Source organism: Camelina sativa, chromosome 10, assembly GCF_000633955.1.
Source record: "Camelina sativa cultivar DH55 chromosome 10, Cs, whole genome shotgun sequence".
Taxonomy (NCBI): Eukaryota; Viridiplantae; Streptophyta; class Magnoliopsida; order Brassicales; family Brassicaceae; genus Camelina; species Camelina sativa.
This window is the reverse complement of record NC_025694.1, coordinates 7999491-8023683: the sequence shown is the minus strand read 5'-3', so window position 1 is coordinate 8023683 and position 24193 is coordinate 7999491. Positions and strand designations below refer to the sequence as shown.

Sequence of the window (24193 nt, the reverse complement as noted above, 5' to 3'; positions counted from 1 at the left end):
TTTTTTTTTTTTTTTTTTTTTTGGCTTTCTATCGCTCTCAATCGCGTTTGTCGTGGAGGTCAACTGATCAGAAAAAAAAATCCAACAATAGCCAGAGAAGATGAAAAAATAAATAAAGGGGGAAGATTTTTTATACTATTAAGAAATTAGAGAAAGAATTAGTATTCAATTTCAATGGGGTTTCGACTTGTTCTCGAGTAATTTTACTACTAGTCTCTCTCTCTCTCTCTCGTTCCAGAATTTTTTTGTTTCTCCCTTTTTTGTGTAATTCAAGGCGAATTATACTGGTTTTTTTATTGTTGTTGTTGTTGAATTGGTGGTATTCAGGGCGGTTTTAAAGCGACGGAAGAAGATGCTGGGAGGAGGTAGTACCGGTGGTGTTGGTCGTGGGGGTAGTGGTAGTGGGAAGGAGCAGAGAGGTTACTCTTTGAATCCTAAAGACTATAAGTTATTGGAAGAAGTTGGACATGGAGCTAGCGCTGTTGTTTATCGAGCGATCTATCTCCCTACTAATGAAGTCGTCGCTATTAAGTGTTTGGATCTCGATCGATGCAATACCAATCTGGTTCGTATTAGATCAATCTGGAGAAAGGCCTTACTTGAGCTCCTCATTTTTGACGTATTTGTTTCATGATTCTCTGCCTTTTTAGGTGTAGATTTGTGTTTGGTTTCTGGTTTCTTAAATAAAAGTTTCGAGATCATGTCGAAGTTGCTAAGTTTATGCTGCTTCATACATAGTGGCAGCGGTAAAGCTTGGAGGGTACTAAAACTAATTGTTCTGTTTTGTAGAGTTTTTGAATCATCTTATTAGTCTTTAGATGAGGAACTTAGTATTCAACTGTATTCTTAAGCTAGTTTAGTTGTGATTTCCCCAGTCTGTATCTGTCATGAGAGCGTGATTAGATTTGTCTTGTAGCGTTTCATGTTTGTAGTTGCAATTCAATATTGAACTGATGTCGTATATGTGCTTCATGTTTGTTATCCCTCTTTCTATTTGAATCAGCGAATGTATTTTTGTTTCTTGTTTTTTTTTGTTTTAGGATGATATAAGGAGGGAATCTCAGACGATGAGTTTGATAGACCATCCCAACGTTATAAAGTCTTTTTGTTCATTTTCTGTCGACCACAGTCTTTGGGTCGTTATGCAGTTCATGGCACAGGGTTCCTGTTTGCATCTTATGAAGACTGCCTATTCTGACGGTTTTGAAGAGTCTGCTATATGTTGTGTACTCAAAGAAACTCTTAAAGCTCTTGATTATCTTCATAAACAAGGCCACATCCATCGTGATGTTAAGGTTGGTTTGTAAAAGTCAACTTTATATCAGCTCACTGGACTTTCTTTATATCTAGCCATCCATATAATGTATTTCAAATTTTAATTTTTTTTCTTTTCTTTCATCCTAGGCTGGTAACATACTTCTTGATGACAATGGGGAGATTAAGCTTGGCGATTTTGGCGTTTCTGCTTGCTTGTTTGATAACGGTGATAGGCAGCGTGCAAGGAACACATTTGTTGGTACTCCTTGCTGGTCGGTTATCGTGCTTCTTTCTTTTTTCACTTTACCATCACGCTATATTCAATGTCTTACATTTAAACTCTTGTTTCTGTTTGTAGGATGGCACCAGAAGTCTTGCAGCAGGGAAATGGATACAATTCCAAGTGAGTTTATACTTTAAGCCCAAATGATAGATAAATCGCTTATATTTTCTGCTTGTTTTTCATGTCTAATATAGAAAGTAGCTCACTTTGGTATGCATGTGTAAACAAATTGTCAAACTAGTCTGCCTCTAATCGAAATGTAAACATATTTTGCTTGGTGATGCATAGCAAATACTGTTTATACTGTAAAACAAAGAAAATCAATAATAGCTTATTGGTTGGTTGTTCTTCTGTCATTCCTTAACAGGGCTGATATCTGGTCATTTGGTATAACAGCGCTTGAATTGGCCCATGGTCATGCACCATTCTCAAAATATCCCCCCATGAAGGTGTTTAATATCTCCTTTTCGGCTTATGTCTATATTTGCATCTATTAAAATGGTTCTGATTCTTTTTTTCTCCTGGTTTCAGGTGCTCCTAATGACTATTCAAAACGCACCTCCTGGCCTTGATTATGATCGTGATAAGAAATTTTCCAAGGTACTCGTGTTCTTTCTAGGTGTATTCTTTATGTTGTTCTAGTATTGTTGGATTTTCCAATGTTTATATTTTTCGTTTGCAATTTCTATTTTTACTAAACTAATTAGAGGACTTTCAGTTGTGCCCAGTCCTTTAAAGAAATGGTTGCAATGTGTTTGGTGAAAGATCAAACAAAAAGGCCAACTGCTGAAAAATTGCTAAAGCACTCCTGTTTCAAACACACGAAGCCTCCAGAGCTTTCTGTGAAAACGCTATTTTCCGAATTACCACCTCTTTGGTCACGTGTAAAATCTCTTCAGGTTAGCCTTGTTCTTTTTGTGTTTCAGCTTTTTTGTCGAAATTTTCATTTTCCTACGTTATTAAGCGGGTTGTTGCATGACAGGCGAAGGATGCTCAACAGCTTGCATTAAAAAGAATGGCCACTGCTGACGAGGAAGCTATATCAAAGGTGACAAACCCCTTAGTTTGAACAGTTTTACCTAAATACTGTATTAGTCGAATGGTAGAGTGGATATAAAACAATGTTTTTGATGTCAGAGCGAATATCAAAGAGGAGTGAGCGCTTGGAATTTTGACGTCAGAGACTTGAAAACACAAGCATCTTTGGTAATTTAATTTTCGCAAGCGATCTGTGATTGCACTATCAGTAGTTTCTGTTCACTGGTTCCATCACCTAATCCTTGTTCTTATATTGTTTGTTTGTGTTCAAGCTAATTGATGACGATGATCTAGCAGAGAGTAAGGAAGATGAAGAAATATTCTGTACACAATTTAATAAGGCAAGTAATCTGTAGATAAAAACCAGAAATAGGCATCTATGAAAATTCACCTTTTTAGTATCAATGTATGGTGGTCTGAATATATCTTAGAAAACGTCTGCAGGTGAATGACAGAGAGCAAGTATTTGATAGGCTGCAACCATGTGAAAACATGAACGGAAAGGAAAAAGCTTCCAATACTGAGGTGGATGAACCATACTGCGAAGAGAAATTCACTTTCATTACAACTGCATCTTCTTTAGAACGAATGTCACCAAATTCAGAGCATGACATTCCCGAGGCCAAGGTTAAGCCAGTAAGACGCCAAAGCCAGAGTGGACCACTTACAAGCAGGACCGTATTAAGCCACTCGGCTTCAGAGAAAGGTCACATCTATGAAAGGTTTGACATTTGCTAATTATTGTTTGAGACTACATTTCATATCTGATTGTTCTTTATAAAGAAACTTTCAAACAGTCCAACTTGTAATTTTCGTCTGCTAGATCCGAGAGTGAACAACAGACGGCACCAACAGTCCGAAGAGCACCTAGCTTTAGTGGTCCTTTAAATCTTCCAACCCGTGCTTCTGCAAACAGTTTGTCAGCTCCCAACAAATACTCAGGAGGTGATAAAGTGACATTGGCAATCTTCGTGTCGCTTAGTGGTTTTATTACTTTTCTTGCAGTTGAGTTAAAGAGTGCTAGTTCCATCTTGAATAGGATTCCGTGATTCTCTGGATGATAAGTCAAAGGCTAATCTGGTTCAGAAAGGACGATTCTCAGTAACATCAGGAAATGTAGATCTTGCAAAGGTTGGTAACTTGGTATTTAATTGTCTACTATATGTTATCCTAGTCTTTGACGGTAACTAACCATACAATATACTCTAGGATGTTCCAACAAGTATAGTACCTCGTCGATCTCCACAGGTTGGTCTCTAGTCTTTGCTTACTAGTGTAGACTGATGATTTCTCCTAACCTAACAGTATTTACCTGATAAATTATACACTAATTTTCCAGGCGTCCCCACTCAGAAAATCTGCAAGTGTGGGTAACTGGATGCTTGAGCCCAGAATGGTCAGTTTGCCAACACCATATAAAGGGTCCTTCAAGTCATTCATTAGTAGTTTTTTGATTCTACTCTACGTAAATTTTGTATCGTAGTCTTAGTATTGTTTTCCATCCTGCAGCCAACAGTTCAGCCTCAGACCATCAAGGAGTTAAGTAGCCATCCGACGTCTTCCACACTCATCATGCCTCAACTTCAACATCTATTTCAGCAAAACTCAATACAACAAGTGAGGAACATCCATCAAGACATGAGACTTATCTCTTATTAATTAACTAGCAGGATCTTAACTTCCGCAATTGAACTATTTCAATGCAGGATCTTATTATGAATTTACTGAATAGTATACAACCCGCGGTGGCAACAGAAGGTAGACAATTATACTTCAATCTATTATGACGTTATAATTAATAATGAAGTCTATACAGTAACAGTACCTTCATCATTCTTATAGGTTCTCATTCTGGAAAGTTACCACCTTTGCCTCGCTCAGACAGTAATGGAAACGTAAGTTGATTTTTCATAGATGTTCGACAAAAGATTCATCAAAGATATTGCTCTCAGCTGTTTAACTAATGTGACTATGTTACTTCATCTACTCCACCTCTACCTACCTTGGATTACAGGTTGAAACGGCGGCTTGTGAGAGGGAGAGGTTACTACTTAGCAGTATCTCTGACCTCCGTGCTAGGTTAGTTCTCTTCTTCAAGCAAGCTTTTGTTTCTAGAGAATGATCTGATCTACTCTTAGTCTTTCCTAAGTGCATCTGGCTGCAAGCTTTAATCTGCCAAATTTTTCAGGCTGGACGACTTAACAGAGGAACTCGATATAGAGAAAACAAAATACAACCAAGTAAGTTAAACACATTTTCAACTAGTTAAAACTTAATAATCCGCTTGTTGTGTTCCATGTCATCAAGCAATTCTTTCTTTTAATGTCTGTGTACAGCTGCAACAGAAACTGAAAGCATTCACGGGTCGCGAACAAGTGTAACAAGAAAGGAAAGCGACACTGGAAATACTAAACTGCACAGAACCTTTAGGAGAAGGAATGAAGTCTCTTGTGGTTATAACAGTAAGAAGCAGACAAGAGACAGTGACACAAAGAGCATGTCGATTTCTCCAGTTGGGTTCCGTGTAGGTTTCAGACGATGACGAAGAAACAAGATCTGCTTCTGATGTAAACTAATAGTTAAAAAGACAGACAACAGAAACGAATACAGAGAATAAAAAGGGAGAAGAAAGTTCCTTTGGGGTCGCAACCCCCTTATAATTTACTTTGAATATATTTTTTCCCACGTTTTGATCAATTTTTGTTTTCTTCGGTTTGGTGTGTATCATATTTTACTAGTAAGAAAAAGCGTTGGACCCTTTGTGTATTGTAATTTGTAAATCCAACTTGATTGACATATTGTATTGTATTATTCATCAAATTCTCAAAAAAAAATATTTTGATTCTGCCTTAAGTTTTCAATTTAGGGGATTCAATTCAAACTAAGGTTCTCAGACTCTTGTAATCAAAATCATGGGTTTTTACATTATGTTCGAACGTTATTGTACAATTAAGTTAAACTGATAATGGATTACACAAGAAAGAAACTAGAAGAACGTTCTTGTTCGTCTTCTTCTTCGGCTTGTCAAGGTTTTGGTAGAGGCTTTAGACACCAAATAGCCAACACCCAAACACATAACCCAAATCCCCAAATCAACGGCCCATCCCATCCCCTCCGTCTCAGACTCCATCTCAGCCGTCCATTCCACCTCCTCCCACTCTCCCTCTCCGGCGCTACACGTGCAAAAACACACGCCGCCGTCAGATTCCCTCCCTTCCCCTCTCTCTTCCGGTATCTCCTCCAAACACTCGAACCCAATCCTCTGCTTCCTCCTCCGTCTATGTTTTCTCGCCATAGTCGCCGTCGCCACGTGTCCCTCAGCCGCAACAACAACCTCCGCTGTTCCATCCTCCTCCATCTCACACTCACACTCAAGTTTCCAGTTCTCTCCTTCGTCTTTTCTGAAAAAACCTTTGACGACCCTCTCCTCGCTCATGTACACCTCGAAACGGATCCCATCCCAGACCCGAACACGTTCCCTAGACCCGTAGATAACGTCTCCTCCTTTGACGACCCTGTGGAGGGTAACGAAAGCAGGGGAATCGGGTCGGATCTTGGAGCCGTCGAGCTCGAAAGCAGCTTCGTTGATTCGAGGTGGGTAGAGAAGAGTGAGAGAGTCGGGTAAAGATTGTCGGCTGGTGGGTAAACCAGTGAAGCGGACGTAGAAAGCTTTAACCTTTAAGCTCTCTTTCTCAACGTAACGCTCGAAACTCGTCGATCTACACATTTCTCTCTTTTGGGTTCTCTCTCTGACTCTTTCGTTTTACGTTTAGTGTCTCTGAGCTAATAAAACTTGTGAAAAGGATCGGCCTTTTATTTTAAGAGGGAAGAGAGAAGGGTGGCGAGTTGCGACTTCTGTTTTGTTTTGTTTGAATTCTAGGGGTGGGTGTGGCACGCGGTTTAGCTGCTCACGTGGAAATTTTCTTATATTGTTTTTATTTTTATTTTAATTCTTCTTTGGTCAAAATGCAATATAAAAAAGTGTAGGGTTGCATGATTTGCATATGTCTAAAAATACCAACAGCGAGCGCATGAAGTAGTAACGTGGTTTTCTCTCTTCTTGAGTTGCACAATTGTGTGCAGTCTTTGCTTTTTATTTGTCTTCTACTCTCACAACTTGTCTTCTTCCGGTACTTCCCTTGTCCTTTCCCTTCGGTTTTAATTTGTTTAGGAGAGTATCATATAACTACAATCGGACTTATCCTTCGGTTCCCTAAAAGCTAAATCCCAAAAGCTAAATCCCAAAAGCTAAATCCCTTCCCAAAAGCTAAATCCCAAAAGCTAAATCCCAAAAGCTAAATCCCTTCCCAAAAGCTAAATCCCTTCCCAAAAGCTAAATCCCAAAAGCTAAATCCCTTCCCTTGTCCTTTCCCTTCGGTTCCCTAAGCTAAATCCCAAAACTAAATATCACAATGATACGAAGATTTGATTGAAATTGTATTGACCATAGTTTTACAAGATTACTCCATTTTTACGACGATTTCTAACCAAATATATAGCTAAGTAAACAAATGCAATGATATAATATTTTTGTAGTTACATAATTTCATGATTACATGTACTGATTGATGTACGTGAATCTTTTCTCTTTGTTTGTTTCTTGAGAGATATTTTTCTGGCGGTGAGATAATGATTAGACATGATTTTTTAAAATAATAAAGGTCCCACAGGATCTTCAGCCGCTGGTTTTGGGTTCTCTTTTCAACTCTCACACTTTTTTTTCCTTTTTTTTCTTGCGACATAAAAGCAATATTGCTTTTTAACACGTAAAGTTAAATTAAAATCAATCCTTAATGGGCCGGGCTTATACGCTATGAGATCTGTGTCCATACATAGTCCAGTAGATGATGATACATTTCGATTTGTTTATAAAATTTAAGAATACAGTCCGTCCACAAAGGGAAATGCAAACATATAGACCAAAGTTCATATCCGATCATTCGTTCAATGAACATGTTCTATGTTCTATATGATTAAACCAAAATCAAAATGAAGTGAGTAAACAACAGTGGATAAAATCCACTTGGATGATTTCAGATTCATGATGTATTTTGCAAACATGTTTAATTTGAGGGAGTGTTTTTGAACCCAAAATCAACTAAAAAATCCTTAACCAAACTTATCCAAAACCAGGATTGGTATATTTTAGATCACAATATAGATTTAAGACATTCAGTTTTATAATTTTGATTTTTGTAGAGTTTGACTACTGTCAGTCTGTCACCATCTGATATGGGCACTGCAAATTGAGTTTCTTTAACAATAAATTAACCACGTAGATAGTTCGTAGTTTGTCTTTATAGGTTTCAGACACGGACTACAAATCAAATACATATATATAATTGTTACTAGACGCATGTGATAATGATAAATTAACTTTGCGTAACATGGGCAATGTAAGTAAGAACGTGGTCATTCCGCTCTTGTTTTTTTCCCGCAACTAGTTTCTAAAAAATAACTAACATTCCAACCAAAACAAAAAATTAGGTAAAACCAAAAGCTTAGGGTAACATGACAATGATACTAAAGAATAATAGTACTCCTTGATAAGAATATTAGTAGTACTCGTTCATAAAACGCTGTCGGTATAAGCGGTTTGGACGCAAAACGCGTAAGTTAGATGATAAAAAGAGTTAAGAGTTTTGGCAAAAGGTCAAAAAAGTAAGTCATTGTCATAGTTTGGGGTCAATGTATTATATAGCACAGTAGGGATGTAGGAGGATAAGCTGTGACTTTAAGAGTGAATGAGATTCTTTCTCAAATGAATGGTGTCAAGGAGTAGTATTCATTTTTCCTTCTTTCGTCTCTATCCACCTATCAATATCCCCACTCTATTTATATTTTTGAAATTAATGTGTTTTGTTTTTGTCTTCTCCATTTTAGATAATAATAAGTGGTTCTCCATTTTAGATAATAATAAGTGGGCGAAGCTAATCCCTACTAGGCCTAATCCCTATGTAATACACGCATTTTATGTCATATTAGAAAGCAACATGTTAGTTGAAAAGTTTAAAGTGTTTTGGTTTCAGCTTTGTACCCACTATTAGATTTAAATCAAGAAGTTTATATTGTGAGTTAGTTTATCGTTTTTAGTAATGACATATGATATGTTAGGAGGAACTTCATATAAAAGATGTGATCAAGCCTAACATCTATTCCCATATATAAAAGAGAAATAGTCAACTCATTACTAATCAGTTTTGATAGAATTTTCATGAAACTTAACCCACATGCTCAAAAGCCACAAGCTTTAGACAGCACTTCATAAGTTATATATGTTTGTGTCAAACTGTCAATTGTCCTAATTAGTTGTTGACAGTGGCGTTTGCAAACATCATTTTTCCCGAGGGCACAAGAATTAAGAAAATGAGTATGGGACACATGCCTAGACCCGCCGCTGGTTGTTGATTTTTTTTTTTTATCTATTTCTTCTGTGTCTCGGATGTGTTTTTTTTCCACGTTTGATTTGATTTCGTTTAAATTGTTGCTCCACATTTCTTCAAATAATTATTTAGAGATGTAACATTTTCTCCAACATCGCTATTAATTAGATCTATATATAACATCAGCTTCGTTATTGCTAATTTAGTAGTTAAAAAGAAAACAAAAGAAAATTCAACACTCTCAAAGCTGGATCTCTTCCTAAATACTGTGGAGTTATATAAAATTGGATTTAATTCGTAGAATAATTGAGATGAAGGATTGCGTAGAAAGAGAAACGAAGAAATGAAAAAGTGCATTGTCTTTGTCTCGACATGTGGAAGTATCGGTCTTATGGTCCATTGAGCCACACTCGTTTAGAATCTCACTACTTTCACCATATTCACATCTATACACGATTATGGCATCTATATACATTTCCTTTTCAATTTATTCTGGAATTATGGGTTTTGGATATTCATGTCCTGATCATAATTTGTTATAATCCTCTTAGACAAATATCAAATTTCGAATATGTTTTTAAGGTTATCGGCATGCGTACATTATTTATATAAAATATTTCTAGAAAGTGTAAGACATCCATTCTTAACTAATAAAAAAAATTGACATCTGAATATGAAGATATTTTTGAGTTTTTTTCCTTATAAATTAATTCAAACTCTGTTCTTATGGATTATATTAAATTATAGTTCCATATAAAAAAATTTGAACTAGCAAAATTTAAGGTACATACTACATAGTACTCGTATATAAGCTCGTTATCCAAACGTGGAGAGGTTTTTAAAAATATAAGTTTTGAGTCAAACAAATTGGGGAACAACAATATGTTGAATTAGTCCTTTCCCCATTGTTACCACACTCAAACTTACAATTTTGTTCTATCATCTACTAGCGATCGATTTTATAACTTAATGAACTGATTCAATGCTCTAAATGGCCTTTCACATGGACGTAAAACCTAGGCCAGTTTCGAAAGTTTATACTCAAAAGTCAAAACTAACAATAATGGTTTTATTTGAAAAAAAAAATATCATCAAATTTAAGGAGGAGTGGAAATTTTACACGTAATGCTGTGCGAGACATTTATTAATTACGACGATGTGATTGCCGGAGACAAGTTTGTTTTCAAACCCCTTGATCAAAAAAGGACATTTTAAATCATTGCACCCACACGAACCACTCAATTATTTCATTTGGCTGTAATAATAATTCAAAGATTCTTACAAAAAAAAACTTGGTGAAATATCATTAAATGTCCTTTTAGAACAAGATGCTAACGGCAATCTACTTGGCCACTTGACCTGTGTACCAAATTTTCTCCCAACTCCTTTATTTTACCTTTTTTTTGTTCACAGAATTTGCGTTTAATTACTACACGTTGGCGTTTGTGTTTTGACGGAATGGTCTACGTGGGGACAATGCGCGTGTCGAACATGCGCACTTAAGAGGGTAGAAACAATGTGTTCTTTAGCTTTCCTTATATTCTCTCTTCCAAACCAAATTTTGTTCACTCAGGTTAAAAAGCAGAAGAGTTTCATGTTCCTACAAATTCTGGTTTTTATAAGTATCAAATATAACTCTCAAAGATTTTTTATTTGCTAAGCTCGAATCTTTTTATCTTCAGTTCCAATGGAAATAGAGCAGAGAAAGAACATCAAGAGAGAAGAGGAAGAAAACAACAATGGACTGTCACTACAAGAAGAAGAACATGAAACAGAGGAAGAGATGTCTGGGAGGACGACCGAACCGTGGACGAAGCAGATAACGGTGAGAGGAGTGTTAGTGAGCATAGTGATCGGTGTTGTGTTCAGTGTGATAGCTCAGAAGCTAAATCTCACGACAGGGATCGTTCCAAATCTCAACAGTTCTGCAGCTTTACTGGCTTTTGTGTTTGTCCAGACATGGACTAAGATTCTCAAGAAATCAGGATTTGTCGCCAAGCCGTTCACAAGACAAGAGAACACAATGATTCAGACATCTGCTGTTGCTTGTTACGGCATTGCTGTCGGAGGTTAAGAACAAAACTGCTTCTATTTCTTCCTTTGTAGTTTCTTTTTCTTGTGAAACAAGCAAAGATTCAGTGGAAGGATCTGCAAAACAGTTACATATAAAAAATATATTTTTAACTTTATGAAAACTTTTGGGTTAGTTGAGTCACAACAAAAGGGTTGATGTTGCTTTTGCTTTTTGGGATGTATATGATATAAAACTAGAGTTGTGAAATTTTGATTAAAAATATTTGATTATTCTGTTTCCCTTTTCAGGTGGGTTTGCTTCATATCTTCTGGGGTTAAATCATAAGACATATGTGTTGTCTGGTGTGAACTTGGAAGGTAACTCTGCAAAAAGTGTGAAAGAACCAGGGGTTGGTTGGATGACTGCTTATCTATTTGTTGTCTGTTTCATCGGTCTTTTCGTCTTAATCCCTCTCCGAAAGGTTATGATTATTGATCTTAAGTTAACATATCCGAGTGGTTTAGCTACTGCTGTTCTCATCAATGGTTTCCACACACAAGGAGACGAACAGTCCAAGTAAGTTAATTAACCTATTTTACAAAAAGTGATATATTTGTTACTTAAGTTTCCTAATCTTTAACTGGAATCGATTTGCAGGAAACAAGTGCGTGGTTTTATGAAATACTTCTCATTTAGCTTTTTGTGGGGTTTCTTCCAGTGGTTTTTCTCTGGTATTGAAGGTTGTGGCTTTTCTCAGTTCCCAACCTTTGGCTTGAAAGCTTGGAAACAAACGTAAGCATAATATAAAAAAAGACATGACATTTCAGTGAATCGAGTTCTTGAATCATATAATAACTCATATCCTTTTCTTGCAGGTTCTTCTTTGATTTCAGCATGACATTTGTAGGAGCAGGAATGATCTGTTCACATTTGGTTAACCTTTCTTTGCTTTTAGGAGCTATCCTCTCTTATGGCTTAATGTGGCCTCTTCTTGATAAACTCAAAGGCTCTTGGTTCCCTGAGAATCTCGACGAACACAACATGAAGAGCATATACGGCTACAAAGTCTTCTTATCCGTAGCTCTAATCCTTGGAGACGGTCTCTACACATTCGTTAAGATTCTCTTTGTCACTATTGTCAGTATCAACGCAAGACTGAAGAACAAAACTAATGATCTTGATGACGTGGGTCACAAGAAACCACGGAAAGACTTCAAGGAAGATGAGAATTTCCTCAGAGATAAAATCCCGATTTGGATCGGAGTTGCGGGATATCTTACCTTCGCTACGGTCTCAACCGTAGTGGTTCCTCTGATATTTCCTCAGCTCAAATGGTATTACGTTATTGTAGCTTACATTTTCGCGCCTTCTCTAGCGTTCTGTAACGCTTATGGAGCTGGACTTACAGACATCAACATGGCTTATAACTACGGCAAAATCGGTCTTTTCGTTATCGCGGCTGTGACGGGAAGAGAGAATGGAGTTGTAGCTGGACTAGCCGGTTGTGGACTGATCAAATCAGTTGTTTCGGTTTCTTGTATATTGATGCAAGATTTCAAGACGGCTCATTACACGATGACATCACCTAAGGCTATGTTTGTTAGCCAAATGATCGGGACGGTCGTTGGATGCATCGTGACGCCGCTAAGTTTCTTCCTGTTCTACAAAGCATTCGACGTTGGAAACCCTAACGGCGAATTCAAGGCTCCGTACGCTTTGATTTACAGGAACATGGCGATTCTTGGAGTACAAGGCTTCTCTGCTCTGCCTCTTCACTGTCTCCAAATGTGTTACGGGTTTTTCGGGTTTGCCGTTTTGGTCAACGTTGTCAGAGATCTTACTCCGGCGAAGATTGGGAGGTTCATGCCGCTTCCGACGGCGATGGCGGTTCCGTTTCTTGTCGGAGCTTATTTCGCGATCGACATGTGTGTTGGGACTTTGGTTGTGTTTGTTTGGGAGAAGATGAATCGGAAGAAAGCAGAGGTTATGGTTCCGGCGGTCGCTTCAGGACTAATCTGTGGCGAAGGGCTTTGGACTTTACCTGCGGCTGTGCTTGCACTCGCGGGAGTAAAGCCTCCGATATGTATGAAGTTCTTAGCTTCATAAGATCGATCAGTCAAAACAGAGAAAAAAGACTTATGAAGTTAGAGTAGTTAGATTATTATAATCATCCTATTCTTAGAATAACAAGAACTTATGAGTTACGATCAAGAACATCTCTTATTCCTTACAGTATATGGAATCGTTGTTTCATGATTTTGTACTACTACTTCGTGCTATGTTTTTTTTGTTTTGGTATAATTTGTTAACACATCTTGATTTGTTCTATTTCCGGTTCTCAGCAGATTTATAAGTTCGGTTATCTTCTATTATTTTATCTGAAACAGTTATGGGCTTGGAGTCTTGTCATATATATTTAAACCTTATTGTAACAAAAATAAGTAAAAATAAAATCAGCTATTTCAGAAACAAATAATTTCTTATCTGGTTACCAAATAAACCCTATACAATTGTTTCGTTTGTATTGCCTTAGGTAAGAAATCCTTGACTATTGACTAAACTTTAGTATTTTAAAACAAATAACACTAGATTTCGATTAAAAATGATAAATAGGCTAAGATTTTACTAAGATAATTTCTAGTCAATAAAGTGTCTATTAATTCCATTAAGCATTTTTTAGTAACAAAATGCCACAATATAAAGTAGTCAAGATGTATTTTGACTTTTCATAAATAATAATATTTATTTGCTTTGACCAAAATAGAATATATATGGGGAATTAGGTAACCAAACAAAAAACCACACGAAAGTAACAAGTGAGAGAATTAGGCAAACAAAAATAAATGAATCGCACAACCCACCGCTCAACCACCAGCCCCATCTTCTAAAATATTCTATCTCTTCTTCTATCCTTTTTATTTCGTTTAAATTTATATATCTTCCAAAATCCTTAGCACAAACATTATATATATTCCTCTTCATATTTTGAAGAAAATATTACTTTTTGTCTTTTGTTAATTCTATATCTCATAACTAAATGGCGAGCGAAGGAGTCGTCGTTGTCGGAGGAGAGAGAGCAGGGGCTGAGATCGTGTACGGAGCGGAGGAATGTTACAAGCAATCATTGGAGCTTCTGGAGGAGCTAGGGTTTCCGAAAGGAGTGATGCCTTTGAAGAATCTTGTGGAGTGTGGAAGAGTTAGAGCCACTGGTTACGTGTGGATGAAGCAAAACTCTCCTTATGAGCATTTCTTCGAAGCCACCAACACTCGCGTTTCCTACGGTCTCGAGGTCACTGCCTATGTCGACAAGTGTTGTATGAAGAAGATGACAGGTACCATCTGTGATATACCTAGCTACATAGTATATATGGATGTATAGCTCATGTTATTATATAAGGACAAGAGTTTCTCTATAGATATGGGTTTGTTTATGTATATGAATTTGTGTGTGTGTTATATATAGGAGTGAAGAGTAAGCAGATGTTTATGTGGGTACCGATCGTGGAGATGAGTATGGAGGAGCCAAAGAGCAAGAAGATTTACTTCAAGACTCCTATGGGAATCGGCAAGTCTTTTCACGTTACTGCATTCATGGACGAGGAAGAGAAACGCAACTTTTACTTGGAGAATCCCAAAAATTAAACAACTCATCTAATAATTAAGTAGTTCGTCGTACTCGTATGATTATTACATTTTGGGTTGCTTTTTTTGTTTTATTTTTATATATCTTGTATGGTTGCTCTATGCCATTACTATTAAAATTATAATATAATACATTTCTTGGAGTGTTGATTTTTTTCTTAAAACGTTATTCATATATATATATCTTTAATTATTTTTTTAAAAATATTTTTGTACATTTTAATAATTATACTGTAAAGTAAAATTTGATTTGTGATGCAGTGGACTTTATCTTATAATTGAAAGCGATTGGTAATGTAAATAATTTCAAATTTAATATTATTAATTTACGATGAAGTATGTAATTGGAGATTTTCACTTGTATTTAGATTAGAAAGAAACTATATATATCAAATAAAATCTCGCAACAAATATATTTGTATGAGTAGAATCACATTAACATGGAAATACACTACATATTCACTTAACGAGCAAATTATTTAATGAAAGCGTACCATATGTCCAAGATATAAATCATGTGAAAACAGTACTAATCGAATTTATAAAGTCTACAGTAGTCTATAAATCCCTGAACTGAAACTGTAGAGTGTTGAATTGTTGATTGTGGAATATTTAACATATCATTTATTAATTAATAAAGGAGGTTGCTATTCTCATATTTCATTCACCATTGAGTTGATATATTATAGTATGGATATACCTAATACATTTACGTGGAGCTTTAAAGTACTGACGGAATAATATGGTTGGATGGGTCCAAGACACCCATTAATATTGGTGAATTTGTTCAACCAATATGACCCACTTTTAGGGACTCATTGGCTAATTGGCATGCAATAAATATACCACTGAAAACAAAATTACATAGAAAGAAAATAACTATTTAACACTTATAGAAGAAGTTTTTTGTTGTCAAAAAAAAAGGAAAAAAAAGAAAGAAGAAGTTTTGAGATTAGAAGTATGTAAATTGTTGAAAATGACATATAATCAACTAATTTTTACTAGTGAATTTCTGTTATGTCATTGTCCATGTGGGTATTGTAAGAAATTTATGACGCTCAATTCAGATTTTTTTTTTTTTTTTTTTTAACATATTGGAAAAACTACCGAATAGTTTGATTTGCTAATATTTATGTTATTGGGTAAGCAGGGCGGCCCTTTTTGGGGACCAGTAAGAGGATGCATTAGCAAACTTAGGAGTCAAACGTATACCTTCTATTTATTTATTTTGGTTCACCACATATACCTTCTTAGAAACCAAAAAATAAATGAATATATGATAAATGAATAAATTAGATTCGAAAATTATTATTTTAATACTCCATTCCTGGATTTTCTCATAATACATAAGGATTTCCTTAATTTATAATGATAAACTCTTGAAAATATTTTTACCAACCATTACACATAGAACAATTGATATTAATTAATCTATCACAAATTTTCATCAAACATAATTTTAGCTAGAAGAAGTCTTCCAAATCTCTTGGAGCTCTCTGGCAAACTCATCTTGTCTGCCAACGACCATGGTGATGTGATCTTTGTGCTCAAGAACCTTAACTCGCGCCCGAGGAATCCGCTGTTTAACGTTGTAGCTACACTCGACAGGGATGAGTTCGTCGTCACCTCCGTGGAAGATGGCCACGTTGCACTTTAGTTTATCTCGAACAATGTCTAGATACGTATCGAGTTTGCTTCCTGTCCCACATAAAATGTTGTGTAGAGTGTGCCACGCTGCGTTGTGCGTGTGACACATGAAACCTTCTATTAAAAAGTTTACAGTCCTAGATAGAGAAAATTAACTATTAGTACAATATATGATAAATCAAAATGTAGTTCTTACATATCAATATATTATAGTTATTGGTTTTGGACTTTGCACAAAAAAAACCAAAAAAGTTTTTGGACTATTATTAAAAGAGATCTACTGTCTCAAGTATATGGGTGCTGCGCTAATAACCAATGACACTAATCAAACTTGCGCATTTATTTTGAATTTTGGTTCATAGTAGTATTTTTGTTTTTTTAATTAAAGAATTCATAGTTATTGGTTTTGGAGTCGAACTCATAATTGGTAGCATTGATCGGATGAATTACATTCCATTTTTTTATTAATTTAATTTCCAATGGTTGGTTGTATTGGTAGGACGAGAGCATTACTTCTAACCATTTAGATTCCTAAAACGTAGAAGACAAAACAGAGTCGTAAAATCTATACATTCTTGTCACTGAAATATGCCGATCAACCAACCTAGACATTTCAAAAGTAGAATCAATTTCAATTGCTCCAAGTACACATAGTCATAAGTACTTAGGTTGGAATTTTAAAATTTAGCATAGCATAACTATAGAGTCTAAAGTAGGTTGCCTAAGACACCGTTTGTTTTAAAGCTTTCCTCCAATGAAAGAAGATATACTGATGGCATGTCAAAAACACGTGGCTTTCTATATCTGGTTATCTGATGTAACTTGATGATTAAGCTAACACCACGTAAAGTTGTACTATATCTGTAAATTAATTTGGTGAATAAGTTGAATTAATAATCGTAAACTGAGTAGACACTTACAAGCCAGCGACCAGATGCGGCTACGAATTAAATTTGTTAGTGGATTTAGTCCATTTGGAGGTGGTTTGGTATACTAACTAGCCACATCAACCATCAATTGTTTCCTTTCAATTAAATATGACATTTACATGCTAAAAACAAATATATATAGAGAGAGACTAAACCTAATTTTTGACATCACTAAATTTCCAAAAATATTCCAAACAACCTGATAAAAAAACAACCAACATTTTACCCTCATGTATTATTAACGATTGCCGCTGCCGGTTGTGACTTTGTGTACTAGCTAGTTAAGTATGGGAAATTGTTTTACTTCCGTTAGATTTTAAGTTTTTGGATCTGAATTTTATTACATTTTTTAAGGAATGTGAATTCCTCTCCTGATATAAATTGATTCGAATTTGGTTGGGTGGATTAATAAAATTAAATGAAAACCAAGAAAATAGTTGTTAAAAAGTAAAAACCTGTTATTACGGGTGATGAGATTTGCAAGGAACTGCCAAAGACGGTGGTGTTTGCAGATAAGGAGACAAATGGTACGACTAACGTGTTCGTACCAACAAGCCATCGACGCTCCTAAAGCTATAGGCGGCCAAACCTTCCTCGGTGCCACTTTCTTCATCACGTACTGCCTCGGCTTCGCCTCTCCCGCCGGTACTGGATAGTACGGCTGCCCAGAAATACACATTAACACGTATTCTATTAGTCCTATACGTCACATCTCTTATTCATATGTGTGTCAAACCAATAAAATTGTATTTTCCTTAACTTGTTCAATTATTTCCAGCTAAAATGACCGACCAACATAATATTCATAATATAATGACGATTAGGAACCTGTAGTTATTATTAACTTTTAATAGTAATTTATCATGCAAAATTTATGTTCTGCATGCATAGAAACCAATAAAGACAGGTCCATTAATGAGCGTGAAGTAAATTAACTCACCGGAGCAAGGAGGGTAAGTGACTTGACTAAGCCGCCGTGTCTAGCGGCGAGGCTAAGCGCCAAAATGCATCCCAAAGAGTGAGCCACGATGTGGAAAGACTTCACATTGTGTTTGTGTAAGACAGATTTCTCGATCATCTCTACGTGTTCTCTCAACGTGTAGAGTGAATCAGCTGGCTTTGGACTCTTGCCGAATCCTAGAAGATCCACGGCGAAGAGTCTACGAGACGAGGAGGACGCTGACAGGCTTGGAAATACCGTCTCCGTCCAAAACGCTGATGAAGATATGAAACCATGTATGAACAGAACATCCTCTTTCGCTGCCACCCCTGTTGTAATGAATCCGATTGTTTTAAAACGCAAATTAGTTTACTAGTTTCGAAATCCAAAATTGGAACTCATGATACAGAGGACCATTTTTTATTGCCTATTTGCATTAATAATTTCTAAAGAGTGTTTTATAAAATAATTAAACACAATCAAATATAAGAACTTAACATGCAAATGTTTATTTATTTTTATTTTTTTGAAAAATGGTTAAAAAGATTTAAAGTGTGGCTGCTGGGATTCGAGCCCAGGTCTCCACGGCCACAACGTGGAATTCTTACCACTAAACTACAACCACTTTGTTGTAACTAGTAAATGTTTTATAAGTCAAAAACAGTAAAACTGGTTGTATTAATATATCTCCTAATCATATAAGATGTGAACGCTTACCATTTGGGATTTGAGTTTTGACAAAGAGGGAATGATCTTTGTCACTAGTAGCGGCCCATGATGTACAAAACCCACAATCACAATCCGACCATCGAGAGACATCGTGGCTCAAATTATGCGGTTTGATCTTTCCCCGAAGCTTCTCAACGACCGTGAAGTTCACCGTCAAGCTTGACTTCGTTATTGATTTCCTCCTTCTGCTTTTAGTCTTCTCATGATGGTCGCTACACTTGGACGACTCGGACCGAGTAACCTTAACGAACCGTTTATTGAGCTCATTAACGGATAGGTTAGAAAAGTCCGATAGACGAGAAGGACGTGTGTAAAGTGTCTCAGAGATATCCTCCAGCTCAATCTTGGAACGTCCGCTACAAGAAAATCAAACGGTAGTAGATTTCAATAATCCACTTCTAGGGATAAAAGTAATTGGCTCACCGTACCAGTTTTACGTCAACAATGAACTTTAATGCACGTCAATTTTTTGTAGTAAATATGATAATAATTATCATTCAGGGAGAAAGCGGACAGCACATGTAATGATGTAAAATAAATATATAGCTAGAACTTATAACTGTGGAATTATTATATAAGTATATATATATGTTATATCATATATTAGACGAAACATATTTATTCTTGTCTCTTAAAATATGAAATATTTACAAAAGAGTTATTCTGAGTTTTTTTTAACACATCTGTAATTGGACAATTCTGATATTGATACATTTGCAATAACTAACAAAACGTTAAAAAAAAAAAAAAAAAAATTTACCCGAGTTCTTGAAGCCGCGAAAGAGTAAGGATCTTGGATTCGCCATTATTTTGAGACAAGAGGATCTTCCCTCGAGTCGTGGTGATGGGTTCCTTGGCCGACAAACAATAGCAAGGCTTCCATTCGGCTTCAAAGAGATAGTCTGCTGCTTTGTAGATGAGACAAAGAAATATATCAACGATGTCTAGAACACAGAACACGAAGAAGCTAATGGCTTCGTTTAGCCATGTCCCTGCTACAGTCGCTGCTCTTCTTAGCTTCATCACAGCCATGCCTCAACAAAAGCTTCGAGTTGTGTTTGATACACAAATCTTCTTTATATATCTGAGAGAATGAGATATAAGAAGACTAGATCCGTGCTGAAGTCTAGTTGTGATAATTTGTGTAATGTATTTTTATATAATATATAGATAGAACTTTTCTCTGTCTCTGTCACTTTCTATTGACAGTTGAGAATAGGGGATTAATTATGGAGGCAAATAAGAAGCTGAGGGTTGTATGAATATGTACATCAGTCTATAGATAATACGTGATTAATATATGATATGATGTCATAAGGTGAGATTTTGTTAAAAGACACTCTACAATTACCATATCAGGTCACGGATCCACCGGTTTGCCCGGTCTGGTATTTTAAACATTGGCTAAATAACATGCGGTTGTGAGTTCATTTCAGACACTCCTTATTTGGATATATTTGTTGAAAAAATCTATGCATATTGATAGGAAGATGGCGAATTTATTGCAATTGACTTTATTTTTTCACAGATAGAGAAATAAGAAATTAACTTTTGTTGGAAACAAATTCAGAAGGTTCCATAGTAAAGCGTGTAAGAGAAACTATGTTTAACTTGTGAATGAAGTTGGGAATGAGAAATTGGGGATTCTTGTTTATAAAATTTGCAAAGATGAGGAACAAAACTGTATCACATAATTATAGTTTTCTATATATAAATGTTTTTATCGGACATACTTATTTATATACACTCAAAGTACTATTTGTCGGCAGTAAAAACATTTAAAACTTCCTTAACTAAGTAGCCATATTCTTCAGATGAACAAAATGCTTTGTAAAGACTTAGAGATTGAGAAATACTGCAGAGAAAAGAGAAAAAGTGATTTTTTAAAAAAAATAAAGAAATAAATATAAATACATAAAAGATAAATGTGGGTTGTGTCATTAAACGCCTAAAGAAAAAGAGGTGCGTGGTGGTTGAACCATCCTGTAAAACGAGAGAAACAGTCCATGACTTGGCTTTATATCATATGATCTTGCACAAATCCTCATTTGAATAAGCTTTCTCTTTTCTATTTTACTCTATTTTTCATTTGAATAATCATTTCTTGTTCCTCTAAAACTTGCTAATCCGTTTTTTTCTTATCTAACTAGCTCGTTTTCTTTGTTTCGTGACACGCAATTATATCTATATATATTTTCAGACCAACATAGAGGTTGCAATAAACTATATCACCTTCCCCTATATTTGTTACATACCCGCTTCTGGACGTATAAAGTTTCTAAAAAGCGATACTAACACCATTTTACTTTATTACACTACTATGATTATATGATCCATTCAGCCTGGATCCATTGACAACTTACAATTCATTCGTCCCACCGAGGCAGCAACTAAAATACGCTTATACTAGTTGTGACAAATATATATCAAGATTCCTAACATTTCCGGTGTTAAATAAATAATCGACAAATCTAACTGTAATACGGTACGGATCACGTAGGTTAAGAAAAGGACATTCATGATCGTTGCGGGTATGATGTCTTTCTATCAGATTAAATTTGTTTCAATTTTGACGCATGCAATGGCAGCAATGCTGTATCCGTCTTATATCAATTTAGATGTTTGGTTATCGTACTGGGTGTTATATAGTCCATGCATTTTCATATCTATTTATAAACTTTTTACCTTTATTTCAATCTTTCGTTTAATCCTTAAAATTGATGTTACATATACTACAATACAAAAACGTGCAAGTTTAGTTTTCCACTTGAAAGTTGTATTTTTATTTTTATATCAAAGTTATGCTGCAGTACAAGAACGTCAACGTGTGCAAGTGTATAACTTTGATATAAAAATACACCATAAACACATATCAATGGGTTAAAATTAGATTAGATTTAGGTCTTGGCAAACTAATCAAACTGGAATTTCCAAACCAAACCGAGATTCGATTAACTTGAGATTGTTTCGATTATCGGCAAGAATTGAAATTATATTTTGGTCTAGGTTCGGCTCGGTACACCCATAAACAGCGATGACTCTGCAAGTAAGTGAAGGTCACGTGGAGCCAAAAAGATTTATAAGCCTATATAAGCCTAAAGTGTAGTTGTTGTTTTGGTCCACATTGCTTCTACCTTTTTTTACCCATTACCAAGCTGTATTTTAAACTTCGGTTTGGCTTCAAAAACAATTACTTTTGAACTCACCGCACCTAATATAGTAATGTATACATTCTGCAGAACCAAAACCGAACAGGATTTAAATTCTATTTATTCAGCAAAATTTTCTCCAAACCAAAATTAGAATATAGTTTAAATGGACTTTCTAGTAATGGGCCAGTCTTGAGCTAAGATACTGTTATAGCGGCCCATTTGAGGCTGACAACGCATGGATTGAAATCGTGTAGAAGAAGAAGCGGAAAGATCCGAAGGGAATATAGGGAAACTCCGTGATCGGAACGTCAAAACCCTAACCGGAGATGGCACGGACCTCAAAGCTCAAACGTCCGTCGCGTCTCAGACCATATATATTCTCCGTTCATATCTAACTGGTCTTTTTGTAATGGAGATCAGAGACAGTCAGACAGAGACGCTCGTCTTCGTGTTCTTCTACCTCTCGATCCAATTTGTTTTGTTTCTTGGAGTTTTACCCTCAACTTATTTTATTTGATGAATTGTTTCTGACTTCTGAGAGACCTAGTTCACCTTGACACGACTTTGTTATCATCTTCCGAGTAATTAGATACTATAAGCTTGAGCTTGAAGTTGAGATATGTTCCACTCTTTTTGTCACCGTACTTGAAACTGTGCCATCCATTTGCTATACCTTTAGTTCTATTATTGTTAACCGGTATTGCCTATTAATCTGCTCGAAACTGGCAGACCGATGCTGAAAACAGAGGAATTAATATATGTTTACATCTTAAGACTAGGTTCTCATTCATATCTCTGATTTCGATTCTAAAAGAAAAAGAGTCTCGGGCACTACTTCTTGGAACATGTTTGTGAGATATGTATGTAGCCAAATCCCAACATAACATAATGTAACATTGTAACACAAGTACAATTACTGTCTATTGTTCCTAATTTTAAAACAGTTGGGGTTCACTTTGGATTCATTTACGAATAAGGTGCTCTTTTGGAATAATTTTAAGACTATATGTAAATGTAACCACCGATTAAATTAGGCTACTACTATACCACTTACGAAAAGTAGTATTGAATAGCCATAAGCCCATAATAGTCCATGTGTTTTGACATTTGAACTTTTTGAGTGGTCCTATGATTGATTAGGCAGGTGTATACGACAAAAGAAAGAAAACTAGAGTTAGAGATATGTATTTTTATTCTTCAAGTAATCATCTTTATTTCCCTTCTCCCCAACAATCCAATAATTTATTATCATCATGTGATGAATGAAAGTGGGAGTTTTCTTCTTTTTAACTAAATTAGAAGAAAATTAGAGGAGTGATAGAAGACATGAAAGTAGTGGGGTCGAAAAGAGAAAGAAGAAAAGAATTGGGGGTGAGAAATTAGTAAAATCTAAGAAAGTGACCCCAAGAGAGAAAGAGAGATAGAGAGACTGAATTAGTTAGAGCATCACATCTCTCTCTCTCTCTCTGGTCCCCAATGAGAAGAAAGAAGCAAAGCTCTCACGGTCACGGCAACCTCATATGGGTCCTATTTTACCAACACACTTCTCCAAGCACCCTCTTTTAGACGCCATTGCTTAACGGAGTCTTTTATCCTCATCCAAAAAAGTCTTATATATACACAATTATACATACTCTTGTGTACGATGTAGTTTTGAGAAGAAGACAAAATACAAAACACGTTACCTAAGGTCGAAGTAAAAAAAAAAAGATATTTTTGAAAGAGGCGGTGTGTTTGTGTCATTGTGTGTGTAGAGAGAAAGAAGTTAACGGTGTTAAGTGTTAGTAGGAAACGACAACGTGGGATGCTACTGAGTAAGTGTCAGGGGAGATGTGAGAGAGAGAGAGTAGAGAGTAGAGAGTAGAGAGTTAATGAAGATTTTTGTCTGTATTCTGAAACAAGGTCGAATGTTGGAGACTAAGGAAACAAAAAAAAATCAAAAGCTTTTATCATCATGTCATGGCTGGCTCATGAGTCTTTCAAATAGCTAGCTCTGCACCGCTCCTCTCCTCTCAACCTTTCTTAAACCTAAAAAAAATCCCCAATTTCTCTCCCTATCCTCTCATTTTTCCTAAGTGGCACTGAGAGAAGAGACAAATAAATAAAAAAGAGTGAGCCTTTGTGGTTGTTTTTAAGGTTCTTTTTATATTTATGTTTGCAGAGACATTAGGCTAAGAGA

At 35.9% G+C, this 24193-nt stretch overlaps 5 protein-coding genes and 1 non-coding gene across 10 annotated transcripts; 3 read left to right on the top strand and 3 right to left on the bottom strand.

Annotated features, from left to right (window-relative positions):
- LOC104717875 (serine/threonine-protein kinase fray2) lies at positions 80 to 5423 on the top strand. 4 transcript variants are annotated; one of them, XM_010435513.2, is made up of 22 exons: positions 80 to 197; positions 328 to 565; positions 1041 to 1295; positions 1405 to 1529; positions 1616 to 1660; positions 1908 to 1989; positions 2072 to 2140; positions 2269 to 2439; positions 2523 to 2588; positions 2678 to 2746; positions 2851 to 2919; positions 3023 to 3300; positions 3402 to 3523; positions 3618 to 3709; positions 3788 to 3826; positions 3918 to 3974; positions 4088 to 4195; positions 4285 to 4336; positions 4421 to 4473; positions 4593 to 4657; positions 4767 to 4818; positions 4915 to 5423. In XM_010435513.2, the coding sequence occupies exons 1-22, from the start codon at positions 175 to 177 to the stop codon at positions 4957 to 4959; spliced, it is 2175 nt and encodes a 724-aa protein (XP_010433815.1). In that variant the 5' UTR covers positions 80 to 174; the 3' UTR covers positions 4960 to 5423. The 4 variants fall into 4 exon arrangements, with proteins under 4 accessions (XP_010433815.1, XP_010433817.1, XP_010433816.1 ...); XM_010435514.2 differs by having other exon boundaries at positions 87 to 212; XM_010435515.2 differs by lacking the exon at positions 3918 to 3974.
- Positions 5449 to 6404, bottom strand: LOC104717874. Its single transcript, XM_010435512.1, has one exon. The coding sequence runs from the start codon at positions 6303 to 6305 to the stop codon at positions 5565 to 5567; it is 741 nt and encodes a 246-aa protein (XP_010433814.1). The 5' UTR covers positions 6306 to 6404; the 3' UTR covers positions 5449 to 5564.
- LOC104717873 (metal-nicotianamine transporter YSL1-like) lies at positions 10324 to 13344 on the top strand. Of its 2 annotated transcripts, none has more exons than XM_010435511.2 (5): positions 10324 to 10468; positions 10644 to 11030; positions 11284 to 11551; positions 11633 to 11767; positions 11851 to 13344. In XM_010435511.2, exons 2-5 carry the CDS (start codon positions 10649 to 10651, stop codon positions 13079 to 13081), a joined length of 2016 nt encoding a protein of 671 aa, XP_010433813.1. In that variant the 5' UTR covers positions 10324 to 10468; positions 10644 to 10648; the 3' UTR covers positions 13082 to 13344. The 2 variants fall into 2 exon arrangements, with proteins under 2 accessions (XP_010433813.1, XP_010433812.1); XM_010435510.2 differs by having other exon boundaries at positions 10324 to 10534.
- LOC104717872 lies at positions 13816 to 14771 on the top strand. The gene is made up of 2 exons (XM_010435509.2): positions 13816 to 14307; positions 14439 to 14771. The coding sequence occupies exons 1-2, from the start codon at positions 14013 to 14015 to the stop codon at positions 14615 to 14617; spliced, it is 474 nt and encodes a 157-aa protein (XP_010433811.1). The 5' UTR covers positions 13816 to 14012; the 3' UTR covers positions 14618 to 14771.
- LOC104717871 (probable lysophospholipase BODYGUARD 2) lies at positions 15980 to 20058 on the bottom strand. Its single transcript, XM_010435508.2, has 5 exons — positions 19623 to 20058; positions 18851 to 19218; positions 18134 to 18462; positions 17649 to 17854; positions 15980 to 16401 (listed from the first exon to the last, which is right to left on the bottom strand). Exons 1-5 carry the CDS (start codon positions 19892 to 19894, stop codon positions 16077 to 16079), a joined length of 1500 nt encoding a protein of 499 aa, XP_010433810.1. The 5' UTR covers positions 19895 to 20058; the 3' UTR covers positions 15980 to 16076.
- TRNAH-GUG lies at positions 18687 to 18758 on the bottom strand. The gene has a single exon. It is a non-coding gene; the product is annotated as a tRNA-His (tRNA).